This window comes from Ammodytes marinus (assembly GCF_949987685.1).
Source record: "Ammodytes marinus genome assembly, chromosome: 13".
NCBI classification, from domain to species: domain Eukaryota; kingdom Metazoa; phylum Chordata; class Actinopteri; order Uranoscopiformes; family Ammodytidae; genus Ammodytes; species Ammodytes marinus.
Window position 1 is genome coordinate 22,743,836 of NC_137217.1, and position 17,846 is coordinate 22,761,681.

Consider the following 17,846-nt stretch of genomic DNA (forward strand, 5'->3'; position numbering starts at 1 on the left):
CGCAATTATGTTTTGTTAGTACCGTAGTGTGGGGCTGGAAGGCAATAGCGACTCATTTTCCCAATAACCCTTGCGAGCTTTACGTCGTTGTGCGTCAACTCCCCAGTCCCCCCCACCATCACCGTTTTACAGAGGAAGAAAGGGGGAGACGGGCAACCTATACAGAACGCCGTAAGTGTAGTTTATATTTATATAGGTTATTAAAACATATACATATATAGCTTAAGTTTGTGCCGGTCTGTCTGCTAATAACGTCCAACCTTGCCCCGGGTTTAGTTCACACAAATATGAGCGGCAGCGGGCGGCCCAGGACCAGCTCATTCGCTGAGCCTCCCGGAGCTCCCGGATCCGCTGCAGCCGGTGCCGGATCAGCAGTTGCCGGTGGAAGCTCAACAGGAAAAGCTGGGGCTTCACAAGCCAGTGGAAGCAGCTCGACGAGCTTTGGGAATTTGAAACTGCCTCGTAAGTCTTATTCGATATTTTTATCGTAAGCCAAACATACATGGTATAACAAACTCTGGGGTTGTTCGTTTTTTAAGGAATTGTGTCGGAGTGGATTTAATGTCGATCATTGTCGCCGAGCTAACCTTAGCCAGCAAGCTGTTAGCCGGTTAGCTAACTTAGGTTAGCTGTCCAGCTAACGCTAGCTGTGTTTTTCATTAAGAACCACTGCGATCAAGGGCTTTTATCGCATAGCTAACATTATCGTTAGCTGCTGGTGGCAAGCTTGATAGTAAGCCGTTGATATTTCGACGGTAGAAAACGTTATGTCAATATTTTCCAGCAACTTAACCATTATTATTGCATTGTAACTCAAGAATAGAGTTGGTGTCAGCCTATGCTTTAATATATTCGTCATTTATATTAGATGTGAAGCTAGTTAGCTTGCTAACGTTTGTTAAGTGTGCAGCCTCGGTCCAGTTTGATCTTGCATTATTATTTTTGGTAAACTAGGGTCACGTTGGTAAACGTCGTGGGCTAGCATGAAGAAATGGACATTATTATCAGCGAAGATACCACATATTACTCTGCGCCAGATTCCTTTTAACTAGCATATGGTGATGTATGCATACACGATAACATGTATGCATTACTTTCAAGAGCTGTCCCAATACCTACATCTATCTAAGGTCATCATTCACCAGGAAAGTTACATTTCTGGCTTAGTGTAGGAACCGTTTGGTAAACCTGTATTTGGCACATTGCCTGTGGTGTGCAATTGTGTTAGTACCTCTTAGGTGGAAGACAAGTTCTGAATTAAATTACATTTCTGTACACCTTAGAGGAAGCTATTATCTACTTTTGCCCTGATAGTTGTTGATCATGCTCCCTCTCTTCCCCACTTTGAAGCTGTATTGGAAACCCAGGTTTGCCAACAGCAAAGTCCTTCCAGTTGGTTTTGTTGGTGTGATGACAAGAACTTGCAGAATGCTCAGGGGTCATGTAACTATGCAGCGGTAGCAGTTGGCTGAGGATCTATAGGGGTGGACAGAGGTGTGTGGAAGGACAGACTGGGAGAGACGTAAGAAAATAGAATCTCAGGTTCTGTTTCAAGTACAATTTAAGATACAGTAAAAGTAAAGCTGGCCACATAGCAAATAATACATTGATCTGCAGTTGATCGTTTGAACAGTTGAAATGGCTAACAAAGAAAATGAATAGAAGAAACATCAGTTGATTGCAGTTTAGTAAAGCCTTTGCTGAAGTTCACACAGCCAATCAGCACATATGACTCCCCTGACATCCTTTGCTTTTAAATGTAAGTCCCCCTTTTGCCCCTTGTTCACCTTTCAAAATGTCTTGGTCTTCAGAATCTGAAAGCATTGTTCTTGTGTCAGTCAGAGGTACCAGCAAACAACTATTTCCACGCCCAAATCTAAGCTCTATGAAGTGGATACATCTGCAAACCCTAGGCTCAATTTTTAATGTGCACGGGGGAAAACTGAGCTTGAGGGAGATGTTTGCTTGCTCCGACGCAGTCACATGCTGTGTAGCAGTAATGTTAAGAAGGCCACTTTCTGCTACTTCTACTCTGTGATTTTGCAATACTGCAATTCAGATGTCACCTTTTAAGCTGTATTTACCTTTGTCAGACATCTTTGCAGCACGTCTTGATTGTGATTTGATCAATGGATTTTGTGCAGTAGTGAAGGAATAACTGCTTTGATTAAGTAGCATTATGAAGCCAAGATTGAATCACTACTTCCTACTAGGGGTGTGCACGTGTAACCGTTTAGTAAATCATAACCGTTAAGGAAAAATCAATAAACGAAAACCGTTTATTTTTTATTTTTTTGCAAATTTTCTTTTCGAGACACACATTTATTGATTTTACATCACTAATAAACTAATTGAGGAGCATACAAGCTAGTATGCCGAATCTGTCTGTCCCTCGGCGTGTGAGTGTGTGTATCGGCACGCACGCACACACACACACACACATGGAGTCGCCATGCTCGGGCTCGGACGAGTGATGAAAGATAACCTAAAGATTAAAGTTACCTGGTTGACTCGAACTATGCGCGTAAGTAGCCCGAACTTTATAACACCTGCATAAACGTGGACATGTAGAAAGCGATAGGCTATATTAATCAGGAAATTAATGAAGCGCGATAATGACGGCATGCCACTATCTATGCGGTGAACACATGACAGGCGAACGTGTGTGTGTGTGTACCATGGACCATGGATTATGAGGTGTGTAAACGAGCTTAGTTCATGTCAACTGTGTGTTTACAGGCGAACAAACGCGTATTTCAAACGGCGTTGAGTTTAAGTAGCAATTTGAGAACAATTTTTCTTTTCAATATGTTATTTTTGAACAGTATATGTATTTTTTTACAGGGTGTGCCTGTTTGAAATCCAGCACGGTCTGATCAAATAGTCACAAGAGTACACACATCTGGGAAAACATCCCCAGTCATATTTTAATACTTCACAGTTTCAATACCTAAATAAAACAAAGTTATAAAACGTGTTTTTTAAACTAGCCTTACTTCATTTATGTTCTTATTGTGTGTTTGTTCACACATGAGTTGGCCTTCATTACTAATATTTTCCTTTCTACAACTCGTTACCCTTTTCATATATTTAGCTATTTTACAGGTAACGGGTTATTAGATGCCGTTACATGCTGTTACACCTTTTTAAAAATCCCAGTTGCCTCAATCCCACCTTCTTAAATCCTTAACTGAAACACGTACGTATTATTAGCTGCCTTGTAAATGGTCGAAGCAAAGGGATAAACTGATACTGATCCAGTGTTACTGACCTTATTAAGATTGGGTATCAGCAAGACATGACTGACAAGTACACATTCAATTCTTTATGTCATTATTCAGTATTTAATTTACCCTTCAACTCAGTGTCAGCGCAATGATGAAAAATTACCCCAATGAGTTCCATTCAGTGTGATGCATATATTTTAAATATAGGCAAAGTAGAGCACCATACTGGATGAGCATTTGGCATCACCAGATACCACGAGTTAAGGAAAGTGACCGAAAAAGTTAGATCTGCACACCCGTACATGGCTTGCCAAGTGTTAATTAATCATCAATAAACATCAGACAAGGTGCTGTTTTAACTCCTATAGAGTAGACAAATTAATGAAGAATTACCTGTTGCAAAGTGATCATGCAGTTGCTGATCATTTGACCAAGCTAAAGGTGTGTTTCAGTTTCACTCTTCCAACAAGCCCCAAGCTAATTGCTTATAGGTGTGGATGTGATGAAAGTACCTCTGCTCATCCTTTCTTCTCTTACACGTCAGGCTTGTGTTAATGAGTGCTCGTCTTATGCATTAATTATTGAAGGGAATATCGTTCCACAGCTGCTCGATATTTAATGTGTTCCCCTCTGACTGGACATCTTGTTTAAAAAGAGTTTAAAAGTGATCCTAAAAGGAAATGCATAGGAACATTGTCTTGTGGAACTGGACTACAGGAATGTGCAGGAACCACACTGTGACTGATCTCAAAAGCTGAATATTTCCTGCTGACCTAAGGGTAGAGATCAGATCTGGGCCAATCATGTGGAACTTACTTCTTGCTGCTGTTGTTAACTTTGAAAAAAAGGGTTAGTTGGAAAAATGCAAAAATAAAAATGGATATGGTTGTCATTTATGATCAAGAATAACAAGGGAAATACATCGGGAATTGATTAAATCTTTTAATTTACTTTTTTTTTATTTTGGTAAGTGTTTTCATACGTAAATAGAAAAAAATGTATGAATTAAAAAAAAAATGCTTAAATTTCTGGCTCCATTTTGAGATGCTGAGACCATCTAGAGATCAGGAGGGGTCCTGTTGAGACAGGCGAAGTGAGCAAGCCCAGGAAATGGTAGCACTTCTGGGTGTGCTACTGTCCACGCAATCTTATCACAGGCTCTGACAAGCCTTTTGGCAATGGGCCTCTCCTCTGCTGTTCTTCCCCTCCCAGTGTCATTGCTTCTGGTGCCGATTTGTCGAATCATTCTTGGCCCGAAACGTGCACAGGCATAAAACACAGAGCAGCTACTTGACCCAAAGTAGAGCTGTCAGTCACTGCTAGATCGCCAACATCTCACTATGCTTGATTCCAACAAGGTCAAACATGAGCCTGACGGTGACACTGCTGGAGACACTGCTGGATAAACACACACACATCACCATCTACTCCTTCCTTCTGGTGAAATCACTTCTGTTCCTTCAGCTATTGCATATTGAGGGTCTAGTACTACTGTATATTCCTGTTACCAAGGCCACTAAGGGGCCACTCACACTAGGGCTGCGGCCCCGTGCCAAAGCTCATTTGCATACTAAAGTCTAGAACGTTTGGCTAGTGTGACCACGCCAACTTGTATTCCAGCACGGAACAGCCCCTTGGCCACGGCACACCTGGGAGAGGTGGCCAAAAGTACAGATGCTAATGAGATGACACGCGCACAAGCAAGCGCACAAGCAAGCGCACAGGCGGCGTTCCTGACGTGAATTTATTAAGGATGCATAGTCTGTTAACGTCCGCTGTCTTACTAGTCGGCACCAGAATTGCCCACCACTTGGACTTGTAGCTACATAAAATGTGTGAGAATTAACGTGTGTAGGCCTAGGTGTGGGCTAATAAAAGAGGGAGAGAGCTACAGGGTTCGACATAACGTATAGCCCGATGGCCCGGGGCCAGTAAAATCATATGCAGGGCAAGTTGATTGGCCAGTCACTGTCCCGCCCGGGCCAGTGACTGGCCAATCACAGTTCAGTATCTTTTTGTAGACTATATCATGGTTCATTGAAATGCGCGTGCCTACACTAAGGTTTAACAATAAACTTCATAAAGACACTTAAAAAGGTCTGACTTGGATTACTTGATGGAGCGATCGATGTGTATAAAACCATCCGGTGCGTATGGTCTGATGACGGGCTGTTATATTAATAATAAACATCGTGCTGCACAAATATGAGACTGTTCACCGCGAACCTATTACGTCAAGGCTACATTTAAAAAAAAAAACAATAGCTTAAGGATTCTCGTTGCTCTAATGTGGAAGTGGAATATATGATGCAAATTTGGCCGGATGAAAATATTCACAAACAGTCGTATAGCCTACAAGTAGACTACGCTCCAAATCCTACATGCGCACGGTGACGTAGGCAAGGTGCAATCGTGCCCAGGCCATGAGCAGTGTGACCACGGGCACGGAACAGGCAAACGGCCCTAGTGTGAGTGCGCCCTAAGTCAGCAAAGTATCTGAGAAATATAATACTCACCTGGAGGTAAAATGTTGAAAGGAAGTTTATTTGAAGGTTTAGATCACAGCTACACACTCTAAATCAACAGTTATATCTACAGTACTGCTTGAAAGTATGTGAACCCCTTGAGCCGTTTGGAATTTTATTTAGTTTAACCATTATTAATTCATTTTTATCAATACCAGTATGTTTTATATGAAATAACAACTGTATGTTTATCAATTCCACGTTTTTCTTTTCCAGAAATCAAACAAATGATTTGTCAACTTTTGTATGTGCAAAAGTTTGTGAACCCTGACCTGCATTGCTTAAATCGGCCAGGTAAACACAATCAGATGGGCCACATTGAGTAAAGAAATTGACAAATGTAATGAGAGATCTTTAGGGATGAAATTGGGCAGCACTAGATAATACAGAGATAAAACCAGGTCAGTTTAGGCCCACCAAAGTGAACCCATACAGGCCAGACATGCCAAGAGGAAAGAAAATCTCAGAGGATCTCAGGAATAGAGTTGTGATGTCGCACATTTGTCTGGAGATGGCTATAAATTAATTTAAAAGAAGTTTGAGCTCCATCGGTCCACCGTGAGGCAAATCATCTACAAATGGAGAGCTTTAAAAGTGACTGAACATCTGCCTAGAAGTGGACTTCCTTCAAAAATATCCACAAGTGCCACAAGAAAAGTGATTTTAAGGTAAAAGCCAACCCAAACATTACATCTGGAGATTTGCAGACCATTTGCCACCACCATTCTTCACTTTACTTGGCGGTTTTGGTTATGGCCAAACATAACAAGTTACATTTTGGACTAATCTGTCCACAGAATAGACTTACAGAAGACGGTATCTCTGTCAAAGTTGTGACAGGCAGTTTTGTTCTTTTTTGAGAGTAGAGGATTCTTCAGCAACCTTCCCATGACTGAGTTTTCTTCTTATTGTGGAACCATGCACATCTGTCCCAGATGCTGCAAGAGAGGTCTGCAAATCACTAGTTGTAATGTTTGGGTTGGCTAATCACTTTTCTTGTGGCGCATGTGAATATTTTTGAAGGAAGTCCATTTCTAGTCAGATGTTCAGTCACTCTTAAAGCTCTCCATTTGTAAATGATTTGCCTCACGGTGGACCGATGGAGCTAACACTTTTTTAAATGTATTTATAGCTGTCACCAGACAAATTTCACAACTCTCTTCCTGAGATCCTCTGAGATTTTATTTCCCTTTTGGCATGTCTGACATGAATGGGTTCACTTTGGTGAGCCTAAAATTACCTGGTTGTATCTCTGTTTTAACTAGTGCCGCCCAATTTCTTCCCTAAATATCTCTCAGTATATTGGTCCATTTAATTACTCAATTTGGCCCACCTGATTGTGTTTACCTGCTCAATGTAAACAATGCAGCTCAGGGTTCACAAACTTTTGCACATACAAAAGTTGGCAAATCATTTGTTTGATTTGTTATAACAATTGATTTCCGGAAAAGAAAAACGTGGAATTGATAAACACACACCTGTTATTAATATAAGAAATGCTGGTATTGATAAAAATGAATTAATAATGGTTAAACTAAATCCAATTCCAAAATGCTCAAGGGGTTCACATACTTTCAAGCAGCACTGTATATGGGACTCAATGTCTCGCTACTTTGTACATGATGGTACACCTGAAAACATGACACGGTCAACAATATTTTACTTGATCTAATGTTTTGCAGACCTCTCTACATTTTACTGGCACCATTGTACCTAAATATACATCATTTTCGTCTTCGCCCCGTCTCTCGCACACACAAACACTTGTTTGTTCGCCTGTCATTATTCCCTTCATTCCTTTCTACTCTGTGGATGGACAGAAGAGTAGATTAATAACCTTTTGCTTTCTACAAGTCCATGTCTATGCAGGTTGAAAAGGAGTATCTAAAGTTTGGTCTTTTAACTTTTGAAGGTTTTATTGCACCTCCTTTCGAGCATTGTTCATTGTCAACTGGGTTACGTCAATCTACAGTTGATATTTCATCTCTCTACAATGGCTGTGTCTGCAGTGAGTGCTGATACACACACACACACACTCTCATTCTGAGCGGGGAAGACGGATTCCGCAGACTAGCTTTTATCTTCTCCAAAAAGAACACATTGAAGTCATTTTCAAAACTTAAAAAAAAAAGTTTTAATTTATTGATTCTTCCTAAACAGTTATGATTTACTAACTGGTTACACGTACACACCCCTAACAGGGACACAGGTTAAACTTGAAATCTGAATCTGTCAACATGTGTCACCGGATTAAGACCCTTCATCCAAACTGGGTGAAACATGCATGCCTGCTCCATGCACTCCTATTAGGAATGAGAATGTAATATTGCTGGTGTTTAAAAAAAAAAACTTTTAGCCAAATTTCCCAAAAATGATTCACAGGCAGAGGAATTGGGGCTAGAGATGCAAAGAGGCTTGCTGCGAGGAAAACAAACATACTGGCACATTTTTTGCGTAGTTATTTTGTATTTTAGCAGTCATATGCTCGGAATACTGTTGTTCCCACAAAGTATAGATTTTCGACATCACTCGTGGGAATGGGACTGACTCAGCGCTGGTTCAATAATCCTTCGTCATATCTGTGTCTATATCCAGTATGAAAGAGGTTTAGGCTTGTTTCACCTAGGGAAGCAGGCGGAAAGTCTAAGTACAGCTTTTCCCCCTGGATATTTGGATATTTGCTGGATGTTGTATAAATGTTAACAAACGAAGCAAAATCGGTGTATAGAGATTTACATTTTGGAGAAAAAAAATTCAGTGTAGATCTGTCGACATTGGACTCAAAGGACATTCAAATATTAATTGTAAAAATATATACAGAAGGTTAAACTTTTCTATTACCGTAGATGTTTTATGAACATTTGTTAAATGTTGACATTACAGGATCATGTACATGTTACAGAACACAGAAAAGGACAAACAAAAGCTCTGCTCTTTATCTAGATCTCCTGGTCAGCTCCCCTGCTATCCAGAGAAACTCACCACAGCAGTTTTCAGTTTCTTTTTATTTGACCAACAACCAATTATAGACCACTAAACGGTGGCAGTGTCTGGGGGGTGTTCGATTTATAGTCCCTGGTTGTTCCCACCTCTGACTGCTTAAAGTAGAAAAAGCAAGTTTATTGCGTCTGAGCAGGTTTTTATACAACAGCAATGTTGCACCAAATACATATGGTGGGGAAACTGAAATATCAGGAGCTCATTAACAACCAGTGGAGTGCGTCTGGGGAGCTACCACATAGGTCACAACCATTTAGCGAAGGACGGAGTGCTAGTTGATGTTTTACAGCTCTCTCTTAGGGACACTGGTTTAAAGGCTGAAATCATCAGTGTTGTTTTTTATGCCATTCATTACCGTATGTTTCAATTTGTCCAATGTTTGATATAACTTTGTTGTGTAAAGCCAGTGTCCATTTCTTAACGGGGACCGTTCTGATGGTTTCATGATTTCTCTGACAAGTTGTGTGCGTGTTCTCTCATCCACAGGAGACAGCGGCAAAGTGACGACGGTGGTAGCCACACCCGGCCAGGGCCCCGATCGCCCGCAGGAAGTGTCCTACACAGACATAAAGGTGATAGGAAATGGCTCCTTTGGAGTGGTCTACCAGGCTCGCCTCATCGACAGCCAGGAGATGGTGGCAATTAAGAAAGTTCTTCAAGACAAGAGATTCAAGGTATGTTTAGCTTAATGTACAGTAAATCTCTGCATTTACAAATAATGTTGTGGTGGATTTTTTTTTAATTTGAACTTGTGCCTTTTTGATATGAATATTGTTTTTTTTTTGTTTGTTTTTTGCACAATTTACAATTTTTTGCCTTTTCCCCATTTCATCATTGTAGAATAGGGAGCTGCAAATTATGAGGAAATTGGACCACTGCAACATTGTGAGACTACGTTACTTCTTCTACTCCAGTGGAGAGAAGGTGTGTATGCATTGACTTGATGTTTTAATTTCTAGGATTAAGTTTTCTAAATGAAGCATTCTGCCTCCACACGTCAGCCATTTAATGGTACATTTATCAACGATGATTCATAGACATGTTTTAGACAAGTTGGTCTTGGCCTTCATTGTACATCGAATTCACACTCTATTACTCATCAAATTCACACTCTTTACTTAAAGTCACATCCCAAGCGTAGTGGCACAGTGACAAGCAGGTTAACCTTTTGGTTGTAACTTGTTAACTGTACGCTGTAGAAACAAAATATTTGTCTCCCTGGGTTCCTCAGATCAAGGTGCATTTTTATATATAAGCCATGCACATTGGAACATCCTGTGTTTGTGCAAAATCTGGCATATTGGCATTAATATAAGTAATTGTATTCAGCTGCTATAAAGTATAAATTTACTATATGTATCATTTTTTGTTATGATATATTGTACAGGTAAAGAATTACATTGGGGTCAATTAGTCGGAATATCCTCCCTGTATTTGAGTGAGACATTATTTACACTCTTTTGTACTATAGCAATATTTGCTATGACAGGTTAATCAACTCATAATGATGGGTTGTTTATTATAGTCTGTACATGTTGTTTCAATGAGCTGCAACAACTCTTTATTTAGTAACTGTTTCCACTGGATATTCATTTAAGAAATTAAGTGCTAAGCAAAAGATTAATGGCATACCGTGCACTTTCTCATAATGTACATACAAACATGTTTAATTAGATATGTTTATTTTTTAATATATATGGACTCATAACATTAGATTAACACTAGTTTAGATTTCACTTTCACCACTATCTACACAACCCTTTATCCTCTTTTTCCTCCTTTCCAGAAAGATGAGGTGTATTTGAATCTGGTGCTGGACTTCGTACCTGAGACAGTGTACAGGGTGGCTCGGCACTTCAATAAGGCCAAGACAACAATCCCCATCATCTATGTTAAGGTGGGTAAACACACATGCACACACGCTTCCACTATGACTGTATTGTCATCAAAAGGTTCATTCTTTGAAGGTTAAAGGGCAATCCTGACATTTAATTTGTCTGATAATTTAACTTTTGGTCTCTGGTTTCTAGAATAGGTCACAATTTAAAGATATATAATGGAAGCTGACAGTACAATTTAGTTCAGCAGTTGTCTGTGGATGTAACACACTTACCAAGCATTTCCCCCTGTTTGTCCTTCACAGACAGCTCACTGTTTCAGGATTATGAAAGCAGAAAGAGAAAGTCAGCCCCATGGGAATGAATCTGTTTGCGATACACTTGGTTCCCTGTCTAAATGGGTTGCCCGTTTAAGAGAGAGTGTTTGTATGTTTACTGTGTGTGTAGCAGGCAGCAGAGAGGACATTATAGCTGTCTCATGGCCCATTTCCCTACCTCAGCCTGCTGCTCCCCTGTGGCTATGAGATGCTCACTGATCTCTTTTCTCTCTCTCCTCTCATCCCTTCATCCTCCAGCGACACACTTCTTTCACAGCATGTCTGGGATCTTCTTCTCTTCCTTCCATGTCCCCTGGGTCTCTCAATTGTTTTCCTCTTCCTCACCCATCTCCTCCTTTTCCCTCCTCCTCCTCTTCTCTCTCTCTGCCCCGTTCAACCATCATATCTCATTCCTCAGTCATCTTGTCAGTAATCATGTTGTAATCTGTGGCCGGGGCCTGCTGTCAATGCATCATAGGGGTAATAATGATGATAATTGTGACGATGACAGTGATTGGTCATATTAAGATGCATACAGTCTGCATTCCACAGGCACATTAAATGGGTGCAGAATTATCTGTGTGAGCAATTTGTATGCAAGAATGACATCATTGACCTATGATGTGTAAACAAATGTGAAAGGGGGGTTGAATGGATTATTACACATCTTCTGGGATAATTTTTCACTCTTATCTTATTAGGATGTTGTAGAGACATCACAGAGCCGCTTTTCTCAACACTTAAGCTTAGCTTCAGGTCGGCTAAGGTCACAAAACACTATCGGTATAAATGGAAATGTTATTTTAAAATTCTGATTACACATTTTAATATCTGGATTTATACATTTAAGTCCTGTAGACATATTTAATTGATATTCTATAGGTATATTGCCGGCTGTCAGGAGATGATATACATCTCTAAACAAAAAGTGGGATTGTTGAGACAGTGGTTTGCGCTCGCTGGAAGCTGTGCACTGTTTTTCTGTGGAGTGTAACACCATAGAACCTGAAGCAAACACTGTCGATACTGCTAGCTACAATAGCTAGGAAGCTTGTCTTCTCACAACAAGCGTACTATATACTAAAGAAGTTCTGATGTATTTTTATCATTCTAGACCATATTGTTCTTACTTGTTTTCCATCATACTTTGGGCAGTATGATCACGAATTGCATCATATAAAACATTAAAAGGGTCTTAAATATTCTTACATTTAATTGGTGAACCCTGCAGAAACTCATATTGAGCATTGGAGCTAGGACAACATCGCTCATGAGTCATAAAATGCATGATGACAAAATGTGAAAACCCGGAAAGACGCAACGGTAGCGAAGTTGGATGTCCTCAAATGCTCTTTTGCATTCTACTCTGGATATCTGTGATATTGTGTCTAGGTTGTTTGAACCCTGTTTGACATCATGCTAACCCTCTCTGCCTCCCCCCTCAGGTGTACATGTACCAGCTGTTCCGCAGTCTGGCTTATATCCATTCCCAGGGCGTGTGTCACAGAGACATCAAGCCCCAGAACCTCCTGGTGGACCCTGAGACGGCCATCCTCAAACTCTGTGACTTTGGCAGGTCAGTACCAGACACCGCCTCTGGACGTCCCTGTCTGTCTCTGTCATCCCTTTTCCATTGTGATGACTTGTCTGCGTCTCAGCGTGCGTGATTGTTTGCTTGGCTGTCTGATTGTGTAGCCATCTCCTTTCTCCAGCTTGACTTTCCCTGTGTTGATCTGCCATGTCTCCTTCCCTCTCTGTCTCAATAGCTTACATCCTGTGTTTCTGTGAAAACAAAACGCACTGAGAAATATGAAGGTTTCACGTTGACTGACACTCTCTTCCTGACCTTTCTTTTTCGTCGGGTCTTGCTTCTACTTTCTAGTGCAAAGCAGCTAGTTCGAGGGGAGCCAAATGTGTCCTATATCTGCTCACGGTACTATCGTGCCCCAGAGCTCATCTTTGGTGCCACCGACTACACGTCCAACATTGACATCTGGTCAGCTGGCTGTGTGCTGGCTGAGCTGCTGCTGGGCCAGCCCATCTTCCCTGGAGACAGTGGTGTGGACCAGCTAGTAGAGATCATCAAGGTACATAATGTGGACTGCTGTCAAAGTAGGCTTTGGAAATCAAGAAACTCTTCTGTATTTCAAACCATCCATTGATTGGTTCATGTAAGCAAAATGTAATGCTACATTCTACCTCAATCAATCTCTTTGTATGCACATATTTATATTATATTGTATAAAGGTAGAAGGGCAAAGCAGGCTTTACACCCTTTACTCCCTCCCCCACCTTTAGTGTACAGGCATGGAGGAGATGGTAATTGTGATTAATATTCATTAGTATTAACTTTGAACTTTTTACTGTTTTTCAGGTTCTGGGAACACCAACAAGGGAGCAGATCCGGGAGATGAACCCTAACTACACAGAGTTCAAGTTCCCACAGATCAAAGCACATCCTTGGACAAAGGTATGTTCCTCTACAAGAAAATGTGATTTATCTTATTATTTTTGTCCTTTTATGTGATAGGAAAATACCAAAATTAGACCCAGGATGTTAGAAAGTAATTTTTACTTTTTAAGAAGTAGTATACTCATATTTGGAATCTTTGGAAGAATAAATACATTTTCAGGCAGCAAGCGCCTGTTGTCCGCAAACATCAATGTACAGTATTTTGAATTGGCAGGACTTCTGGCTACCTTTGACTCTACCAGACTGTAGGTTGCACCACTTGTTGCTGCCTTTCAACTAGTAGGACGTATTGGATTCAAATAAGTCCAAATTCCTCCTCCTCCTAAGTTTCTTTGCTAAACTGTATCTCCCATAAGGTGTTTAAGCCTCGTACCCCACCGGAGGCCATTGCCCTCTGCTCTCGACTGCTGGAATACACGCCGGTGACTAGGCTGTCCCCCCTGGAGGCCTGTGCTCACGCATTCTTCGATGAGCTGCGCCAGCCCAACACCCGTCTGCCCAGCGGTCGAGAACTGCCGCTCCTCTTCAACTTCAGTCCCGTCGGTGAGTTTACCTCCCTGTCATTCTCTTGTCTCCACTATAGCTTTCTTTTATTTGATCTCTGATGACAGTCACTTAGATGCTCATGGTTGGTTGTCTTGTCATGGCCATGAAGTATCTTCTGAGTAATTAAATTGGTTTACTTTCTCTGCTCTCTCAGAGCTGTCTATCCAGCCCCAATTGAACTCCACACTCATTCCTCCTCACGCTCGTGCACAGACATCGCCTGCCTCACATGGTATGTATCATTTATGGATTTAATATTGCTCCTTTTGATGCTGTATTTTTCATTCAAATAACTTTTTCAAAAGGGGTTTTATTCCTATATTTATATATGTTTATGTACTTGGAGTATAAGTTGATTTTCAAAATCATTGCGAGTAAGGCTTAATTATAAAAAAACAATCCTAAGAGTCCGTAGTATACATTTCACACTTTGTAAATAGATAAGAATGTATTTTATGTTATAGTCATGAAACAGTAAATTCTCCCTCTCTCCTCCTGCAGAGGGCAGTGTGTCAGACAGTTCCGCCCAGCCCAGCTCAGCACCGGGATCCATCAACAACAGCACCTGAGCATCCATCCCTCTGTCATCCTTTCTTATAGTCTTCCCCATTTTCTTTTTCTCTCCTCTGCTATTCTCCTTCTCAACCTTCGTCGTGGCTCCAATCCCTTAAGTTAAAAAAAAAAAGAAATGACTATACACGCCCACATGTACACTCAGAATTGCCATTTTCCCTGAATTTTAATCATTTCCAATATAAAGTGATTTTCTGTGGCTGCTAGCTTCAGGAAGGCGGGGAGTTGTTTTAAGGAAATTTAAGAAGCCGTGCTTAGGCTTAATATAAGCTGCAGTTCTAAGAACTCCATGGTTGCCCTTGTCTGGCCTGTTCAAATACAAAAACCTGACATTGGTTGTGTTGGCTGTTTTGGGAGATGAGGATGGGGAGGGGCGTTGTACATGTTATGTCGATTTTCTGTATTATAATCTACATTTGACTTTTATCCCTTTTTTATGTTTTATTTGCATTTGCTAATTTTATGTGTGGCCGTGTTGCCATTGAATGGGGTCCTGATTGACTATGGAGTTGAGAATGAGGGCTGTGTGTAAGGCCTCACTAATATTGACAATCATCCTTTTAGTAGGGTCAAAAAATGGCACACAACACACTTTGTATAATGGTGGCTTTTCTGTCACTTTCTAACCTGAACTCTACGGAAGTATTGTCGGTTCACCCTGCCCAATGTCAAACGAATGTTAGAATTTTTTTTTTTTATTCTCCCAGACGGATAATATATTGGCTGATCTTGTCCATGTCATTTTAGATAAATGGGGTTTTAAATGTTATTTCAAAGCAGGGCGCCACAGCCCGTCTTAACTGATTCTTTTTTCCGCTTATTCGATCCACAGCTGCTTTTATTGTGGCCGAGAGAGAGCTTTATACGAGCAGAGTGCACACCCTCAGTTTCTTCAGAATAAGCTCATGTTTTATTTGGTTATGCTGAAAACCAAGCATTTCATGTTGACTCAAGTGAGTATTGCACATCTTCAAAGGGAGTAGGGTAAGCAGAGGGGCCAGTTATATGTACAGCTGGACAGACAACTTAACTTCACACAGAGGGAGCTGTCGCTGCGGGGCTCCAGTTGAATCTACTACAGAGGCCTCAATGTCTCACATGTCATTAACACAGTTTCCTAGCACTGTAAGGTGAATAGTCACCTCATTAATTATGTCACTTTACGGTGTTTCATACTGGTTTGATTATGTTAAAGAATGGCATCGGGTACAGAGAGACTACTGGCCACTTCTACGCCCACCTGGCTCGTCATTCCCATCTCTGCTAGTATTCGCGGTTATTGTCTGTGCATGGGGGGGGTGGACTGAATTAATTTGGTTTGTGAGAGATTTTTTTGAAACCCTCTTCGCCAAATCCCAAACAAATCCCTGCCTGTGACACTCATATCATGTTCTTCTTGTCCGGCGCTGATAGTAGGAACTGATCTTGAATGATTTCTGCAGCTTAACAGTCAACTGTCGGCATGGACTTGTTTTCTTTTTTTTTCCACCACGCAAATATGCATGTTCAGCCCAACTTGACCACACTATATTACTTCCACTAATCTCCGCAATAATCTGACCAGAAATGATGCTCAAACCCCTGACACTCAACAGCTTTTGGAGCCTCCCCTTCCATTCCTCTTTGTCCTCATCCTTCTGCTTCCCTCTTTCCTCCTTTTTTTTCACAGCTAAACTGTAAATATCAAGTACCTTTTATTTTATTTTGTTATTATTGTTATTATATTGTTGTTCTTGTAATTTTTTTTCTCTAGTAGACCGGTGCAGCAGTGGCCGGACTGTTTATCCTCAGACGCAGTCTGTAAATACAATTTCATTTCAGTCCCTGGTTCAGGAGGGGAAAAACAGAACAAAATGTTAAATTTTTATTCTCTCTCCCTCTATTTTTCTCTTCACCACTTTCCCTTTTCCCCCATAAATGTTGTCATAACTGTTTTATTTATTGTATTGTGTTTTTTTGGGGGGAGGGGTGATCTTTCCTTTTCCACTGGGCTGGTAAAAGTAAGGGATTAGATTAAAAGTTTTTTTTTTTTTTTTTTCAAAATTTTAGTCCAGCAATGTCACATGCATAACGATTTCACATCCAAGATACTGTACTCAAATCCAGACGTGTGTGTGTGTGTGTGTTATCCAATCAGTGGTCTCATATGTATGCAGGTGCACATGCTAGCCAACAGGTGGAACTCAAGTATTTCATTTAACTCCAATGTGAAGTCAATGTTACATGCTTCTGGATATAAGGGGCCGTGGTGTTGGGAGGGAGCACGGATCACCCTGTGAGTGAGTTTGTTTTCGGTGAGTGTGCGTCTGTCCGTGTGTATGAGTGCGTGCGGATTTGTGTGTGTGTCTGGGGGAGAGGGGAAATAACGAAACCTGTCCATTTACATGTATCATCTCCTGTGTCCGACCGTCTCCTGTTTTCGCCTTCTGTGTCGTATGAGTGTAATGGGTTTAGCCTGTTAGTACAATACGTATGCTTCACAGACACTCGGGGAGTTTCTTGAGCACAGCTACAGGGAATGTATGTGTGATGACAGATCATGGACATTATTCTCTGTACTCCTGACTCTTTCCTGAATGAAGAGCTGACTAAATGTGCTATTTTAATGTTGTCTGGGTTTTTTTTCCCATCTTCTGATCTGTCACACTTTGTTTTTAATTTGCTGTGACCCTGCTCTTTTATCACCCTTGTCTGAGGGTAAAACGTAATTGCTGGGAACACAACGGTTGGATAAAGGAGATGATGAAGAGAGAGGGATGGAGGGAGAGAGACAGTTTTTGTTTGTTGGTATAAATAATTAAACTCATTAATAAAGTGATGAAACTGTTCCTGTCTCATTCATTGAATTATTGCTGAATTAATCACAGTGGAGACAAAAAGCACAATGGCATCAGAAAAGCATGTTTACTCACCTTTTCATTTTAGTGGCTCCAGGTTAATCTGATCATTGTGCAAAAGAATACCATTGGTACAAAGTAATGATGTAGTTTTATTCAAGTCCTGTTCTTTAGTTAACAATGATATGATTATTGGACTCTACTTCTTTTTTTTAAGTGATTTTTTTTTAAGTGAAGGGTGCATGTTCTTAACCAGACAATGGTGAGGTGGGGCAGAGAGGCTTTGAGATTTGTTAATGGCTCGTACATTGGGGCTGAACTAACTGAGCCATCTTTCAAAAGACAATCTGTTTTGAGTTATACATCATTATGGAGAACAACAAATGTTGAGTTTGTGTGTGGCGCAGGTGGGTGTTGAGTCTTTTTTTTTTATTTTAGAAGTACTGTGTTTCTTGTGGGTTCTTATTTTTGTAGTGCACAAATGTACTTTTTCTATTACAAGAGGTGTTA

The 17,846-nt window shown here is 40.7% G+C and overlaps 1 protein-coding gene across 1 annotated transcript; it reads left to right on the forward strand.

Annotated features, from left to right (window-relative positions):
* Positions 1-97: 97 nt before the first annotated feature.
* Positions 98-17,325, forward strand: gsk3ab (glycogen synthase kinase 3 alpha b). The gene is made up of 11 exons (XM_080039527.1): positions 98-171; positions 277-462; positions 9,239-9,426; positions 9,593-9,676; positions 10,539-10,649; positions 12,353-12,483; positions 12,790-12,994; positions 13,282-13,377; positions 13,737-13,923; positions 14,081-14,158; positions 14,428-17,325. Exons 2-11 carry the CDS (start codon positions 288-290, stop codon positions 14,493-14,495), a joined length of 1,323 nt encoding a protein of 440 aa, XP_079895653.1. The 5' UTR covers positions 98-171; positions 277-287; the 3' UTR covers positions 14,496-17,325.
* The last annotated feature ends 521 nt before the right edge of the window (positions 17,326-17,846 follow it).